The sequence below is a fragment of the Pogoniulus pusillus genome, chromosome 32 (genome assembly GCF_015220805.1).
Source record: "Pogoniulus pusillus isolate bPogPus1 chromosome 32, bPogPus1.pri, whole genome shotgun sequence".
Classification (NCBI taxonomy): Eukaryota; Metazoa; Chordata; class Aves; order Piciformes; family Lybiidae; genus Pogoniulus; species Pogoniulus pusillus.
The window spans coordinates 7,200,262-7,218,675 of NC_087295.1; the positions used below are offsets into that span (position 1 = coordinate 7,200,262).

Sequence of the window (18,414 nt, forward strand, 5' to 3'; positions counted from 1 at the left end):
TTACTCAGAGATGCTCTTTATTTCTTGCTGTTTGCAATGCAGAAACGTAAACACTTTCTCACATGAGTCTTGTACTGTAACAAAGTATTATTTTGCCTCTGATTGCTTTTTCCTCTCTCTCTTTGTGTGTTTGTTTTGTTATGTGATGTTTGTTGTGTTTTGTTTTGGGATGTTTGCTTCTGTTTTTTCAGGATGATGAGCCAGTTAGACCAGGAGTAGCCATGACAGATCTTGCTACTGGGTTGTATACATATGGAGCAATTATGGCTGGTTTACTTCAGAGGTACAAGACAGGGAAAGGACTGCACATTGACTGCAACCTCTTGTCATCTCAGGTAGGAGTTTTTAAAAAATTGCCTTTACTTATGTAGATATTTGAACTTAAGAAGACCATTGTGACATTAATGCAAATCAGCTAGTACAGCTAACATCTCTTGAGAAGAGAAGGCTGAGAGGGGATCTTACCAATGTCTATAAATATCCAAGGGTAAGTGTTAAGATGAAGGTGATACAAGGAACATCTGCTATTCTGGCAGTGACCATTTGATATGATGTGGTTATATTTACTACTGTGGTGTGTTTGGATTTCACTTTTAACAAAGGATCCCCATGTTCTCTGGAAACACAAGTTAATAAAAGTTCATAATGTCCCTGAGCCTCTAAATAACAGCTGTAGTAGAGATTTTGAGGTGGACAAGCATAAATGATGAAACCACTGCTGGAAAGCAGGCCTTGACACTGAGTGATATTACTACTAAAAGTGACTGAATGACTTGTGCAGAGCAATCAAGTATCATCCCTGTGTCAGAGTAATCCAGGAGTTCTACCTTTTGGCTCTGGAGCCTGCAGAATAATCTTGACTATGCAGCATTTTCTCAAATTATATTCAAGAGAAATCTCTCCAAAGGTGTTTTGATTATCAAAGGCATACCATATAGAATGAATAATGAGAACTTTTTGTTGCCTTTGAACATGCAAGCACTTTTGGTGCAATGGTTTATAATTGACAAAAAGAAAGTGATGTTGGTATGACCTGCATATGATCAGATGATCTGTTGTCTCATGGATGTAGATACCTGCTGTTACCAACTGGCTGCATGGTCCATAGTAATTTTTCTGTATATTTTAAAACATCCAAACTGTATCTAGTACGAATCAAAGCTGCTGCAGTGCTCCCATATTTTTACCTCTATTCAAATACATTTTTCCATACATTATCCCTGTCAGTACACTTGAGAGATGATAAGATGCCCATTGTGCAATATGCTGGCTCTGGTGTGAGCAGGAGGTCAGACAAGGTGACTCCAGAAGTTCCTTCCCCTCTCTCTCATTGTATGATAATAATGACAGGGACTAATGGTTGAAGTTGCTGTTGTTTTAATGCCTACTGCTCTCGTATAAATACTCACTGAAATCAGATCTGGAAAGGAGGGGGAACCCTTGCTTAAATCAACACAGAAATTTTTGTTTGTTTCAGAAATATCTGTAAGGACCAAACACTTCACACACTTATGTATATTTGTAAATACTGTGCCCATTTGAAAAATGCAGTCAGCAGTTTAGAAAAATATTTAAAGTATATATTGTACTCTCATTAATTATTTTGTTTGTAAGTGGATTTTTTTTTGTTTTGTTTAAGGTATCATATTGTTAGTTATGGCTGCTTCCTCTTGATTGTCTTTATTTCTAACTTTATTGAAAGAATTTCTGGTGATTGCTATCAATTTCCAGAGTACTCTCTTGGGTTTTTTTTTATTCCTTGTTCCACTATGTTTTGGCTTTTTTATTTTTCACGTGGAGCCTTCTTGATTCATCAAATGCTAAAAGTAAGAGGAGTTGCTGTAGTTCTCTTATTTCACCTTTGTCACCTCATCTATCCTTAGAAACTCCTTCATTGGTTAGGATAGATTGGTCTCTGTGCAAAAGTGTTCTCACCTCACAAAATCTCCGTTTGAAGGTCCATCATCATCCTTTAGGCCACTCACATATACAAGAAAGGGAATGAGGTTTTGGATAGCTGTTAGTGAACAAACATGGTATGTGGTTTTGATTTCTGTGTGCTGATGAAGTACTAAATGATGAAGAGACATTAACTCATTCCATGCTTGTTATCAAGTTGCAGTTATCTAGAAGTTGCTAGGAAGTAATTCCATACGAGCGCACTCTTGCTGTGGAATAACTTTTTATTTCACTTCAATGTTGAGTAAACTAAGCTGAAATAAGTTTGGAATAGAGCTGTTGTTCAGAAGACTGCTATTTGGTTTTAGATAATGCTGTTGCTTCAGTCCAGATCAACTTTAGGGTGCTGGCCCAAGACTGTAAAGAGAACATTTATTAAAATAGAAAGAAAAAAAATAGACGTAGGTGCTGGAGTACCAAAAAATAACCCTGTGTGGTAAATCCTATCTTAAAAGATATGTTAAAATGAAGGGAAAATGTAACTGATGACTGAGTCTGTCTAAGAATGTCTAGTTTTCCTGGCTTGTTTTCCTCCTTCTTGCAAAAGTGCTGGTTACTTTTAGTACACTCACCCTTAAAGACTTAGGAGTGTAGCATGAATCTAATAAATTATTGGAAAAAAAAAGAGCTTTACTTTGCAGTATTTCTGGTGGTAATTTATTTTTTGCAAAGAGAAGGACAATTACTGTGATACGATCAGGTTCTCAAAAGAGAACCTTTCAGAGGGATTATGGTTTTGCACACCAAGCTGTGTTAGCTGAAACTAACTCTTCCTCATGTGATGAATGTTTAAAACAAGTGGCCTTTTGAAGTTTCTCGTGGATGCTGCCAAAGCAATAAGTTGTATGCTTTTAGTTTGTTAGGTTCTTGTTGCAGTTGATTAGTGGTGGGATCTAGAGGTCAGATAGATGCATCATGGTAACTTTCCCTTCAGCCCTACACTGTTGTGTAGTAATTTTTAATAAGAAAAAAAAGGAGCCTTATTTTCTGTGTGTAAAAGTTACTGGACTGTCCTATCAGTAGTGTTACAGCAGCAGGATCCTGTGTGAAATGTGGCTTATGTCAGTATTTCATACACTAAGTTAATACAGCATCCTGCTTTGCACCTTTTGTCCGTTCTTCAGCTGAGTGGAGAATTGTGAAGCTGGCAGCACTTATGACTTGGACTATGTCAGGAAGGAAAACAAAATCTTAGGGGTTTTAAAGCAATTACATAAGTAAAACTTCCTGAAATCCATTTGGTTTATTTTATAACAAAACCCCTAGCATGTATATGTCCGTGTCTGTGCTGTTTTTCTGTGCTTTCACTTTTCTGTGCATCTTGTGGGAGTGCAAGAGGATTTTTAGGGTTTTTTGGTAGATGGGGGAGGAGGGGCAGGACTGGAGGATGCTTTTGATATTAATTTCCTGCACAGATATGCTAAGAACGAAGAACATTGAACTGAATTCAACTGCCAACAAGAATGATCTGAAGCTGTTTAAAGAAATATCCCACTGGCGAGTTTGTTTAGTATTTAACTAATCTGTGTAGTATGCAGTTCAGTGAAATCCTGCTCTGTAAAGAAATACTGTTTTTCAAGTATCTTAAAAAGACATTTTTCATATTCTGCACATAAACCACTTTTGCCCTAAAGCTTTATAACAGTTTATTACTACCACAGACGATTTCTCTCCCCACAACAAAATAGAATTATATTATTGACAAGACAGATATGGTGAGCACTAGGATGTGGTTTTGCAGTGAGCACTAACTTTCTATATCTCTCATCTATACACTTTTAACCCATGTCATAAAATTCCTTTGAAATTTTTTGACTTTTAGATGATTTACAGTTGTCAGCTCCAGACCTTTCAGCATCTAAATAGTGTCCTTTAGATGACGCTAGTAAATAAGAAGGAAGTGGGTTTTGGATTTGGTTCCAATTATGCAATTGTGCCTTTTCTTCTGTTGTGGCTTTAAAAAAAAAATCTCTTGGAAGTTTTAATATCCTTCCTGTATTTAATTACAACCAGGCTCCGACAAATACTGTAACAAGTTGGTTTCTGTGAGACTGAAAATCTGTAAGAAGTATTTTACATTTAACGTTTCTGCAATTTTGGAGTGTATTTTTTTTCCCTCAGGTTCCACAGACAGGACAATGTAGTTAGTATTGTTTGTATTGTAGAATTGTCCATTGTTTGTATCATAAAATTGTCCATCAGACATTTCTCTGCTTCTTATTATTACATTTTAGTTTGCAATTAACTTAGCAAACTCCTAATCTTTTCAGACTTTTGAGGTGACCCTAGAAAAATCTAGCAAAGAGATAGAAATGATTTTCTGGATTTATTTTTTTCTGCTTTAGCTTGGCACTTAGTTTACTCAGACAAAGGTGTGATTTGAAAATTCCAGTTTTTGTTTCTGCATCACTTTTTTCCCAAGATTTAAGGCCTACCTACTTAAGGTCATTTTAGTGCTCACTGTTCAGGGTTTTCATGGCTTATCTTTTACAAATCATTGAGTGTAAGTGAAACTGGTAACAATTACATACTGCCTGTAGGATTTATATGGCATCACAGGACCTCTGAGCAGTAAGTTGTGTGAGAAATACCAATCTTGGAACTCACATATTATTCAGGTGTCTTGACTGTGTCTTTTTGCTCCTCTGCTTGCTAAGAGTTGTGAGTTGGCAATGCACAGAGAGAAAATCTGCTTTTTTAGAGGCCATTGCTGCTGGTGATTTTTGAGGCTGGCTCGGAGGACTGTTACACAGTTGTCTTGGTTTGGGTATGGTTTGAATAAGCTGTTCTTTTTTTTACAAGCTTATAAAGCATCATCTTTGCAAAACATTGTACTCTTAATCTCGGTCATGAAAAAAAATCGTCTGTGTGCTGTGTGTAGACATTGCCTTTTTCACTGCATGGCTCTGACACACAAAGATAATAACATATGAGTTGATGTGAACATCTCTTTAAATATATACTGTGCACTAAACACTTCTCTTGGCTACTAATCTTGATAATTTCAAATGAGGACATCAGAATAACCAAGGACAGAACTTATCCCTCGGGGTTTTAAGTAGCTAGAATTTTATTGAGTAGAGCAGAAGACCATACTAACATGACAATAACTCAATTTAATATTGGCCTCTGTGGAATGTGTGTTGTGATTTCTAATGATTAGTTATGCAAGAAGTCATTGGTAGATCATACTCCAGCTGGATGTTTAGTGGCTTTCTTTGCTCTGTAAACAGAACATGCACCCAGATTGCAAAGGGAATTTCTTTTTTAGCTGTGATCTGGTAGTAAATTCTGTACCTTTTTGCCTTTGTTATTATTATTCCTGTGCTAAAGGACCTAAGTCTGAGTGTGCTGCAGCTTAATTTTTGTGGGAGTTGCTATAGAGAATGGTAGAAGGAAGAGAGAAGCTGTAGCCAAGGCGTTGTTCAACCTCTGCCTCAGAACTGTGATGAGAACCATGATACACACATGGAGCAAATGCCGCTTCTTTTTGCAAAGAAGCCAACTGATCAGAATCAGAAGGAACTGATTAGGATTTATTTCACCACGAGTGCTGCAGCAACTAGAGCTCACCTTAGTCTGAGGTTTGTGGGGACAATCATTTTAGCAGGGCCTTTTGTGACAGGGCAAGCACTGGTGTTTTCAAACTAAGAGAGAGAAAATTCAGACTGGATAGAAGGAGGTGAGACACTGGTCCAGGTGCCCAGAGAGGTGGTGGATGCCCTGTGCCTGAAAATGTTCCACGTTGGGTTGGACAGGTTCTGGGCAGCCTGCTGTAGTTGGAGAAGTTCTTGGTGGCTGTGGAGTGGTTGGACTGGATGACCTTTAAAGTTCCCTTCCAACCCAAAGCATTCTGTGATTCCTGTGTTTGAGCTACCTCTGTCATCAATTAGGTGAAGACTAGGAAAAAGATAGGAACAATGTGCACATAGGAAAAATAAAACATCTATCTGGAATAGGGAGGCAAGATTGTTCAAAGGCTGAAGAAGATATGTCTTTGGTAAGTGTATTATTTAGATGACCTTGAAATAGGGATGTAATTCTGGAAATGGAATCAGGATCTTTGTAGTTCATTGCCAACAGATCATATTTTGTGATTATGCTAAGTATTAGGAGAAGGATAACCTGGGTAGTTCAAAAGAAATGGAAATGATTTAAGCAGCCAATAAAGTAAGCACTTTAGCATGCTCTGAAAGCTTACCCCTCCCTTTAAAACTCTGGGAATTCTTCAGAAGTAATTCACTAAATCAGTTCAATTTGGAGAGGGCCATTCAGCACCTTGTGTGATACTTATTTATGTAAATAGCAAGGAAGATGGAAGAGGTTTCAATTTTATGTAATGGAAAAAAAATAAGCTAGCAAAACAACTGATCTCTATGCACTGTTGAACCTCTGGGATTCTAATAAATCATAACAAGTACATCAGTTTTGGGTATGCTGCTGGAACAGCAGCTAAGGTTTTAACACTGCTTGGTTTGATCACCCCAGACAGCTCTGACTGAAATGTGTCTACAGTTTATAAAGAAGATGAAGTAAAAGATGATGCTGAAACAAATCTGGACTTCTTAGTCTGATGGAGTTTTGTTGCCATTAATCTTTCTCCATGTAAAATGTGTTAAAATGCTTTGCCTTCTTTGGATTGAGTATCTGTGGTATAAGATTCCTCTGATAAAAAATAATGTGAAGTTATTTTCAAATCAGAAAGCAGCTTTGATGTTATGCCACAGTGTGGTGGTGCTAGTGAAATACTTCCCTAGATCAATGAAGGGAAAGCTTCCTTCTATAGAGAATCAGTCACAAATTTGTTGTCATGATTCAAAATTCATTATCAAGCAGAAGTGCCATATTTTGACTTCAGACTCACTGGTAATACTAACTCAGATCAAACTTTCAAATCAAATAGATCTTTGGACCAGGTTTCTCTGACTTGTATGTTCTTCAGCAGCTTTGTAGGTGAACCACATCTGCATTGTCTGCAAGCATTAAAGGTTCTCTAAGATGCTGGACAGCTGAATGGTGGGTGCAGAGGCACAGACATACAATCTTGTGTGTGGTGAAATATCCTGCTTCAAATATTTTAGTCAATTTCATGTCTTTGTTTCTTGGGTAATGCATTAGCACGTAAGTGAAGTGCTTCATGGCAGTGTCCAGAGATCCTTCAATGTTAAAACTAATGGCAGTATTGAGGTCATACTGTTACACCCAGAGGAAACATTATTTTTGTGGAGGGACAATTCTCCCCATACAGGATGCAAATGAAATTATCAGGAGCAAATACACTTGAGATTCTTTTTTCTGTGCAGGACCTTTTTTTCTGTGCAAGTATTAATGCTGATAAATGTGAAGAAAAAATAAGAGTGTCATAAATGGTTAGGTGTATGCATATTTTGATTGTAAATGGCACTGTTTCTAATCACAAAATCAAGGGTGAAAAGTGCCTTACTATAGCTCTCAGATGTTGGCAGCTTTCCATGGAAAAGCATCCTTGTTACTGATTAAATAGAACAATACAAAGCCTCATGAAATGTTTGCAGCATCCAAATTGGAGCCCCTGGATATTACTCTAGTACAAACAATAAGAGAAATTGCTGTAGTTATTCTGCTGCCTGTCCTCACAGGTAATTAATTTTTATATGAGCCAAGTCTGTTTGCCTGGATTTCATTTGTAGGTTTTGCACTTGCGATTCTCAGTTGTCAAATATAGCTACTGGTTTTAGAACAGAACAGAGTAATTTAGGTTATAAAAGACCTTTCAGATCATCAGCCGTAAGCCAAACCTTGCCCCAATAGGCAATAGAGATATGCCTGGACCCTCCCAATAGGGGATTGCCTGCCCAGACCTCAGGGGTACACGGGCTAGGCGTGTGTGTGTTATGCAACTTGTTTGCTGCTTTGTGGGTCCTGGCAGAAGAACATGTCTGGGTATGTTGAGGCATGGTGAAGCCTCAGTTTTGGGGCTGCTGCCCCTCCACCACAAGCTGTTAACCCAGCACTGCAAAATTACCATTAAACCATGACTTTCAGCACCACATCTACATGTCTCTTAAAGCTCTCCAGGGATGATGACTCTGCCAGTACCCTGGGCAGCCTGTTCCAGGACTTGCCAACCCTTTTGGTGTATAATGTTTTTCCTAATGTCCAAGCTAAACCTCCCCTGGCATAACCTGAGGCCATTTTCTCTTCTATATTTTTTTTTCCTTGGGAGATGAGACCAACCCCCACCTTTCTGCAACCTCCTTTCAAGTAGCTGTAAACAGTGATATGGATTCATAGAATCAACCAGGTTGGAAGAGACCTCCTCTCAGTCTCCTTTTCTCTGGACTAAATAATCCCAGATATCTCATCTGCTTATAAGTCCTGTTCTGCAGACCTTTCAGCAGCTTCATTGCCCTTCTTTGGCTAAACTCCAGCACCTCTATGGCCTTCTTTGAGTGAGGGGCCCAAAACTGAGTCCAGTACTCAAGGTGTTAGCCTCACCAGAGCTGAAGACCCAAGTGTGGGAACTTGGCCTTGTTGAACCTCATATGTCCTGGCTTTAGTCTTCACCTGACTCATATCCCTCAGGACTGTGAACTCTACCAGTGTATGATTGCTGCTGCCCAGACTGCCTGTAATTTTGGCATCACTGATGAACTTGCTTGCATTAGTAGCCGTAAGGTCCAGCACTGCATCCACTCTGGGATCTGCTCCATAATCTTCACTGGCACTAAGATCAGACTGACAGGTCTAGGTCTGTAATTCTCCGAATCTTCTTTTCAGTCTTTCTTGTGGATAGGCATTGTATTTTCTAGCCTCCAGTCAGCTAGGACCTCCCCAATTAGCCAGGACTGCTGGTAAATGATAGAGAAAGGCTTGGTGAGTGTTTTACCAGCTCCTTCAGTATCCTTGGATGGACTCTGTCTGGTGTGTATCTAAGTGGTGTAGCAGGTTGCTAATCACTGGTCCTGTCTGCCTGCTGGGTCTGTCCCAGATGAGATATGGTATGCTCTGATAGTCTCTCTTTTTCTCCCAGTCACTGATACTCTTCAACCTACTCACCTCCTCTTGCAGGTCAGTCCCTAAGTGGAAGAATTCCATTACCTGGATGCACCTCCCATAACTCAAATTGTTCTGCTTTTGGTTCTCTGCATGAGCAGAAGAGACTCAGAGAACCTAATCTATGCTGCTTTTTAAATAACTAGTGCCATACAACCAGTCAAACCCCAAGGAAGCTGTAATTCATATTAAATAACCTTTTTTTTTGGGAAAAAAACCTATAATTAAGGAATAATATTAGAAAATATATTACAGGGTTTAAGATAGTATAAAATGTAGCAGCAGAAGCATTTTGCAAGTTGAATTTTGCCTGGATTTAGTAAAGTCATGTGAAAATACAGAGCGTAATGCATTTCATGTTTCAGAGAAGATGGGAGACTTGAGGAAATGATTGTAGAAGTGTCATTTATAGTTAAGGTTGTCTGATATGTCTGTTATCAGAGTCTGATTTTAGTTTTTATAACTTTGCCAAAGTTTTAACTGTTTTGGCTGAATTTTCCATGTCATGGAACTGCCAAAAAGGGATTTGTTTTCACAGTTTCTACTAAAATGATTCATCTGTTTCCAGGAACAAGTTATGGGAAAATACGTTGAGGGCTTTTTTTTTTTTTTTTTCCTTTTTTGTCCCCCTGGGAAACTCAGTGCCTTTATTCTTTGGAGTGGAAACTTGAAATCTGGCAGATGAATCACCCTTATGTCAGAGAAGTGTCTTTTGAAAGGAACTCAGAGTGGCAGGAGGTGCAATGCGTACGATGTACCATGTGCGCGGAGGCTCGTAGGGACTTGCTGGGAGATTTGGTGGAGTTCTTGGGCTGTATATTCCCAAATAAGTTAAAACTTCAAAAAGTACCTACAAATTAAGTAGGTCAGAAATAGAATAGAAAAATGCTGTAGGAGCATATGGTCAAGATTTGTATATAAGTGGACTAAAATCATGCAGAGTGTACAGTCTAACTTTGGACTTCTTGGGTTTTGGTAACTTTGAAGTTCTTGGGGTTTTGTAACCTGAATATTTAATATATATATAATATATATATATATTTAATATATATGTGTGTGTGTGTATGTATATATATTTTTTTTAAAGTGGCAGATTTCTTAAAGCTGTCCCTGTGTGGTTGTGAATCTGAAACAGGAGTTTTTCAGTAGTGGGAGTAGTATGATTTTTTTTACACTTTCAAAACCGGCTGATTACTTCCTAGCATTTTATTTTAATCAAGAAAATGTTACTTATTTTTCACTTTAAAATATCACTTTCTTCAACCAGAGCTCATTTTAAAGAAAGATATTTTTTTCCTTCTCTTTCAAGTCAGTACTGTCTAGTAAGGTCTATAGTCAGGATTTTTATTTCTGATCCTTCACCTGAAATATATCTGAGTTTGTGTAGGTTTGTTGTTTTGGTTTAAAGTGGACACTAAGGAGGTCTGGGAGTCCAGTTAACATTTTCTTTCTTTTCAAAGCTGAGTGCTCAATTATATATGTGCTTGAAATGTCAAGCCCTACATCTGTTAGCTGCATGAATCTTTGCAATTGGTACTGTTAATTGAGTCTTAATCAGAAGATAGTCTCCGTGCTGTGGGAAGCACAGAAATGTTCATTCTGGTCTTTTATAAGCTGGAAGAAGCTCATTAAAAAAAAAATATTTGGGGGTCAGTTCTTTTTGTTGTTGCATTTCACTGAATTCAGCAGATGTGTGGCATGCAAATACCTTGTAGTTTTGAAACTGCCTCAGCTTCTTTTTTTTAAATTGGTATTGTTTTATTATATATTGCAAAAGTTGTGTTCAGCCATCACCGTCACAGTTTAAAGGTATATGCACAATTGAGCACTTTAAGATCCATTTTTCTCAATCTTTAGCTTTCTTCTCCTCTGAGAAGAATAGAATCAGTCAGGGTTGGAAAGGACCATGAGAATCATCTAATTCCAACCCCTGTGCCATGGGCAGGGACACCCTACCCTAGGTCAGGCTGGCCACAGTCTCATCCAGCCTGGCCTTAAACACCTCCAGGGCTCGGGCCTCAACCACCTCCATGGGCAATTCCAGAGTCTCACCACTCTGTGTTCAAGATGGTGTTTCCAAATATGTTACCTTTGTTTTTCTCATTGCATGTGTGTGGGTTTTTTTATTGTTTCTAGCTCATTGAGCACCTCCTAGCACATTATTTCCCTGACTGATCAAGTGGCTAACTTCAATCAGAAAGTCTCACAAGCTGCACGTGATTTCTGCCACAGTGTTGGGTTGGAAGGCGCTGAACAAGGACCTGTTCCAAAGTTGCAGTTATTTGTCATTAACGGTTTTGATTTTATCTGTAGAAGATTAACTGTGTGGCTGGGATGATGCTTCAATGCCAGGAGTTTCCTTCTGTAAAGGGTAAATTCCTGGTCTCTTTTTGACAGTGTTGCTGGTTTTATCCAGAGCACAATGCTCATGATATGACCACAAACATTCTATTAGCAGGGGCTATGGGGTCTGTAGTAGTAAGCATTGGTCTATGTGGTAGTAGTCTTGGGTTTTCAGTTAGCTTTTGTAGACCTCTTTGGAGTCGTCCATGGAATTTGCTGGTCTGCAAAGCAGCATTTGAAAACAGCCACAGCACTGCTGGTTCTTGAAGGATAAATAAAAATCTGTGTGGAGGGATGTTATGGGACAGTGGTTGTGAACTCAGAAGGTCAGACCTGCTGCCTTGTGCAGATGTAATGACACCACAGTAAAGTCTTGCTCCTTTGCCGGCAGTGGCTTTACTTGGAAGTGTGGATGTCTGCCCAGTCTCTGGTTGTCTGGCACTCTTGAGCTGATTTTTAGCTCCTGCAAGGCTCTCTGCTCCAGGCAGGATACCTGAACTTATAGGTGGTGTTTCTTGTCAGCTGCTGGAAAGGTTGTGGGTTCTTGCTGGGCCCCTGTGGAAAGTTGCCTTGAACTGTGGCTGCTTGCTTGCCTCTGCCCAAGGCTGCCGTTTCTGCAGCCCAGTTCATTCTTGCAGGAGTTTGAAATGCAGTTGCCTGCTTAAAAACTGATGACACAGCACCATTCATTGTGGCACAGTGCCACATCCTCAACCACTTGGATCAATGCATAAAATGTAACACAAAACAGACATGCACTGCATGACAGCAGTGAGGTGACTACAAGCTAGTGAGAACTAACTTCTGCTGTCATTAAGCCTTCTGGCTGAACGTAATACAATTTCAGCTAGAAGATTGGGATTTTTTTGTAAGTGAAGTGGTTTTTTTGGTAGAGATACAGGTCCTGCCTGATCCACCTGGTCTCCTTTTATGATCAGGTTACCCTCCTGGTGAATGTGGGACAGGCTGTGGATGTCATCTACCTGGACTTGAGCAAAGCCTTTGACACTGTCTGCCACAAGCATATCCTGGCAAAGCTGGCAGCTTGTGCCTTGAACAGATTCATTCTGATACGGGTCAAGAACTGGCTGGAAGGCCAGGCCCAGAGAGCGGTGGTTAATGGTGCCACATCCAGTTGGCAGCTAGTCACTAGTGGTGTCCCCCAGGAATCAGTGCTGGGCCCACTCAATATCTTTATTGATGATCTGGACCAGAGGATTGGGTGGGCACAGACCAATAGGATGAGATTTAATAAGGCTAAGTGCAGGGTTCTACACTTAGACCACAACAACCCAAGCAGCACTACAGGCTGGGGACAGAGTGGCTGGAGAGCAGCCAGGCAGAAAGAGACCTGGGGGTACTGGTAGATAGTATCTGAACATGAGCCAACAGTGTGCCCAGGTGGTCAGGAGAGTCAGTGGCATCCTGGTCTGGATCAGGAACAGTGTGGCCAGCAGGACAAGGGAGATTATTCCTCTCCTGTACTTAGCACTGGTCAGGCCACACCTTGAGTACTGTGTCCAGTTCTGGGCCCCTCAATTCAAGAGAGGTGTTGAAATACTAGAACGTGTCCAGATAAGGGTAACGAAGCTGGTGAGAGGCCTTGGGCACAGCCCTGTGAGGAGAGGCTGAGGGAGCTGGGGGTGTTTAGCCTGGAGAAGAGGAGGCTGAGGGGTGACCTCATTGCTGTCTACAACTACCTGAAAGGAGGTTGTATACAGGTGGGGTTGGTCACTTCTGCCAGACAACCAGCAGTAGAACAAGGGGACACAGTCTCAAGTTGTGCAAGGCAGGGAGGTCTAGGCTGGATGTTAGGAGGAAGTTGTTGGCAGAGAGAGTGATTGGCTTTGGGATGGGCTGCCCAGGGAGGTGATGGAGTTGCTTCAACACCTCCAGCAATACCTGCAGTTGCTGTTGCTGGAGGTATTGAAGAAAAGCCTGGCTGAGGCATTTAGTTCTATGGTCTAGTTGATTGGACAGGGCTGGGTGCTAGGTTGGACTGGATGTGCTTGGAGGTCTCTTCCAACCTGCTTGAATCTGTGATTTTATTTTTTATTAAATTATTTAAAATCAGTCATTAAGTAAATACTAACATAGGAGCAATGATTTTAGGAGACCTTTGTCAGTGTACACCAGATTAGAATTTTAGGTTTATGTTCAGGCTTTTCTTGTATAAATGCCTTTTTCCAGGACACCAGAAATATGGAAAGATCATTATTTGGTTTTGCACAACAGAAGGCACTGAGATTGTCCAGGATGTTTTATTCTCTGAAGTTCTAAGTTTGTGTTATTAGTTCACTGGTGTAGTGTAAAATAAGTTATCTGTGCTGTAAATGCCTGTCTCAAAGTTCTTTTAGGAACTGTAAAAAAGTGAATACCTTAGAAAAAAAGTGAATGAGAATAAAAATAACTTGGCTGAGAGTCAAAGCTTTGTTAAGATATGTGGCAGGAAAGCAGACACAAAATTGGAGGGAGAAGAAAGTAAAGAATATAATTAAAATGTTATTTTCTCCTCTTTCCAGTTACCTGTCTTCTTTTGTTATTCATATGCACTTGTTGAGGTTGCATGTAAATGATTGATTGACTCAGTGAACTCATTGTAATAAATTATGTTTGATGTGCTATCTGGAAAAAAATCTTTTGAAATTCTGTCTCTTTGCTTTGTCTGCTCACCTTGTGGCTTTTAATATCTTGTTTCCCATCTGTCTGATTCCATCATAAACTGAGCATAACTTTCCAGCCCTTAATGCAGCTCTTTTTCTTCTGGTCTAACTGAGTATGTAACACAAGTATGTGATTTGGCCATCAACAGTAACATCAGAAAGGAATGTTGAAGTGTGTGTTCCCTTTATTGATGTGAAATAAAGAAATGCTTATCTGTAGATATTTGATAATAGATATTTACAGTTCACAGATATGTCCCTGCAAGCAAATGAACACAGAGATGTCTGTGTCATTGTCTTACATCAGCTTTAAGTAGCATTTAAGTCCAAAGGTTACTTTTAAAGATTAATGCTTAATTAAAGGAGGAAAGAAATGGGTCTCTAAGGTTTCAAGAAAGCAATTTTAAATATAGATTTTAAAATTCTTAACCTAATATATAATGCAGATGCACCCAAACGTCATTTTGAGAGATTAATTGCACTACAGATATTCCTACTGCTAGAAGTGTCTGACAGTGAGGTCACAGAATCACAGATTCACTGAGACATTCAGGTTGGAAAAGACCCTCAGGGTGACTGAGTCCAACCAAAAGGCCTAATTGTGTCTTGAATTACAGGGGAATTGGGAGAAGCAGTCTTATTTTGTGAAAGACATTTTTTTCCCCTTCAGGATATAATGTCTGTAGAAATGTTTGGTTGGGATATTTTTTTTGTATGCTTCTAGTTCAGCAGTTTGCTCACCAGTAGTTAAGACACAGGTAGATGAATTATTTTTGTTCTTTATTAAGGATGTGAAATCTGCATCCTGAAGGTTTTTTTCCATAGTGCCTTTTCAGTGAGAGTAAGTTTTTGGAGAGACCAGAGAGAATGCACTGAGCCAAGAAGAGAGAAAAGGGAAAAACATGGCAGTCCTGGGACTGTCCTTAGCAGTTTCATGGGATAGCAGAAATGGAGTGAGTCCTGTAAGCCTGCTAAGTTCATTAGAGAGCTGGTATGAAAAGGCTAAAATGCCACAGAGTTCACCCAACTAAGTGTGCTTATAGATAAAACACAAAGCAATGAAATATTTACATTGATGTGGTCAATGTAAGTTTATGTCTATGATCATGATGATAATGCTGCTACTGCTGCATCTCATTGGCTGGTTGATTTAGCTATGAACAAGGTACCCAACAGAGAAAAGGATGCCAAAAGGAAAGAAAAGCAATTTCCCTTAATGATTTGTTTTAAAAAAACCCTCAATAACAAACAAAGTAGTTTCAGAAGGACACAAAAGCATTATGCATTCATGCAAGTGATTGGTACACTGACTGAAATGAATTATTTTTCAGACTAAGGGTCATATGGAACTGAGGCCTTGATGCAGTCTAAGCAACTGTTAGTTCCAAAATTGCATTCTTCGCTAAGCTTCTGACTTCCTTGAAATTTGCTTCTCTTGCTGCTGAAACAAGTCTTTGAGCAGAAGTCGAAGTGGCAGAATTCCAATGTCTAGTGAATATTATGGTTTAATTGCTTTCTTTCCTATTGTCCTGGGAAAAAGTGCTTTGAGGAAATCTATATGTGTGTGGTTTCCACCAGTGAAAAAAAAATTACATTAATCAACTTACAAAACTGTATTGATGATTTTTTTTCCTGGAACGAATGGAAGTTTTCTTGTGAGAGTTTGTGATGGCTTTTATTTTTTTATGAAGCTCATATCTCTATTTCTACAGTGTAGAATATAAACAAACAAATGGAATGAAGTCTCATCTCCATTGTATTCAGTATTAATATTCTAGGGTTTCTGTTTCAATAGATTTTCTTTCACTGCATTCTTTCCAGGGTTATGTTTGGTATAGTGTTTCCTTCCAGAAGTGTAAAAAGTTATATGGATGTATCACAGGGGGCATGCTTGTGTCATGTTCTTAAAAGTAAAAGCCTGTTTTTCTGGGTGCATCTCATCTGTTACTGCAATTTGTGTGCAATAGGATATTAGAATCATAGAATGGTTTGGGTAGGAAGGGACCTCCAATGGTCATCTAGTTCAGCTTCCCTGCAATGAGATTGCCCAAAGCCCTGTCTGGCCTCACCTTGAACACATTCAGGGATGGGGCCTCAACCACTTCTCTGGGTAACCTGTTCCAGCATTCCATTGCCCTCATGGTAAATAATTTGTTCCTAACATTCAAACTAAATCCACTCTTCCCTAATTTCAAACTGTTGCCCCTCATCCTTCAAGTCCCTTCAAGTCTCTGAAGCAGTTCCTCTCCAGTCTTCTTGTAGACCTCCTTCTGGTACTAGAAAGCTTCTATTAGGTCTCTATGGAGCCTTCTCTCCTCCAGGCTAAACAGCCCCAGCTCCCTCGGGCTGCCCTCACAGCAGATGTGTTCCAGCCTCCTGGCCATCTTTGTGTTCCTCCTCTGGACCTGCTCCATCAAGTCCATGTCAGCAGCTGTGTAGTGTTACACACAAACAGAGAAGGATATCTAACAGTTAATGTTTCATCATCATTGCATAGCTATTTGCTTTGGTAGAAAAAATATCACTTTGGAGTGTGACCCCAGTTTGAAAGGACCAAGAGTGTGTGTCTAGAGTGTGTGTTATTAATAAATTACATACTTTTGTGACTCATTAAACTCTCTCTGTAATAATGGTGTGTTTCATTCTATGTTGCTGAAGAAGGTTGCAAATACAGGGGAAAAGTTCGTTCTGCATACTCCCAGAGTAATTTCCTTAATTGCTGAGATTTTCCTGGGGACCAAAGGACAGACTAGACATTGTTCGACATTTTAGCTGAATGAAATGACACTGGGCTATAATAAGCTGCAGCTGAAATCCAACTACAAAGTGTTTTCCAACAGTACTTGGGAATAAGGCATTGCAGTTGTAGTTAGTATATGGATATAGGTTTTGGAAGCAGCTAAATTCTAATTTGCTGTATATTTTCCTAGGTTTTCTGATTAACTTAGTCACTGTGTTGATGATTCATAGCTAAATATTTGCTTTAGATGTGAGTGACACATTGCCTTTTCAGTATATATGGAGAAGAGAAGAAAATGAAATTATGTTCTTTTTCTAGAAATTCTGATAGAATACACATACTGGAATGAGTTTGGTGTACTCTCAATTAATTGCTGCATGTTTTCCTGTATAAACAGTAGGCTCATTGGCAAATTTCTTTCATTGAGGGGAGAATTATGAAGAAAATGTATTTTGGGGGAAAAAATGGCCATGTGGCCTATTGTTTAGGCAAGCAGTTGCTCTTAGTGGCACAACTACTTAACAGCATAAAGCAAATACATTGTGTCTGGTGTATTAGTGATAACCTTGCATGCTAACTGTGATACTTTATTGCACTGCTTGGCTTCAGATATAGCCACACACTGTATCTTCTTGAAGAAATAAGCATAAAGAATCTGCCATTGCTTATAACACAAACACTGATTTTCCTGCATTACTGCATCTTAAATGTTCACTTCTTTCCCCCAAGATGTATTTGTGTTTACAAAGTATATTCCCTCAAATTGTGGTTCCCAAGTTAGCATGCCATATATTTTTCACCAAATTAATCTTTTTTCCAGTTTTGTCTGACTAATGACTTGATAAATCTCTCCTTATCTTCTAATGGCAGATGATTTATCAAGGCCTACCACTTAATTAATATTACAGAGCATGTGGGGAGCTGAAGAATTCAGAAGTGTTTTCTGTAGCTTGGACATGTAAAATGAGAGGCATAGGAGAAAGCAGAAAGATAATCTTGTAACTGAGAAAAGCAAAAAGGGCCTTTGTGATTTAAGCATGGGATTGAGGTTCAGGAAATGATGAGTTCTATCCCACAAATCCATCATGCTTCCCACTAGACTCTGGACAAGACACTGTTTTTCTTTCTTTGCTGCAAAATAGTAAGGGTAATACTGTTTTGTCTCTTAGGGTACCTTAATGCTAAATTTGTCTAGCATTACAAGTGGATAGAGGATCTGAGATTATTGAGTTGTGCTTAAACAAACACTTCCATGTTACAGCCTGGATTTGTATATATTTATTTGTACATAATGCATAATATACTTCTGTGGTGTAAAGGTTTCAACTTCTGGATCTGAAGCACATATTGAAAGACAAAAATCTCAGAGAAGTTGTCAGTGAAATTTCAGCTTTCCTGAATATTTTTTTTCCTTCATTTCCAGGTTGCATGTCTCACTCACATAGCAGCTAATTACCTTAACTGCAAAATTGAAGCAAAACGCTGGGGTACTGCTCATGGAACTATTGTTCCCTATCAGGTAAGCAGAAAGCATTAGGGGGGTTGGCTCGTGGAATTCATGATTTTGTGCATTATGAGACTGAGAAGGGATTTACTTTTCCCATGACCTTCTGTGGTCTGTCTGTGTCTAGGTAGGACAAGGTTCTGTTGTTCATTGTCATTTCTGCATTTTGG

General features: G+C 39.3%; 1 protein-coding gene across 11 annotated transcripts in view; it reads left to right on the forward strand.

Moving 5' to 3' along the window:
* The window catches only part of SUGCT (succinyl-CoA:glutarate-CoA transferase), a 334,539-nt gene that overhangs the window by 48,101 nt on the left and 268,024 nt on the right, over window positions 1–18,414 (forward strand). For 10 of the 11 annotated variants that reach the window (XR_010308108.1, XR_010308109.1, XM_064169956.1 and 7 more), the window contains 2 exons: window positions 192–335; window positions 18,164–18,259. The exons of the other annotated variant lie outside the window; for it this stretch is intronic. Coding sequence is in view for 8 of the 10 variants with exons in the window: in XM_064169956.1 (XP_064026026.1) it covers window positions 192–335; window positions 18,164–18,259 (240 nt within the window). In the remaining 2 variants the exon portion in view is untranslated. The remainder of the gene's footprint in view (window positions 1–191; window positions 336–18,163; window positions 18,260–18,414) is intronic. 11 annotated transcript variants of the gene reach the window in all.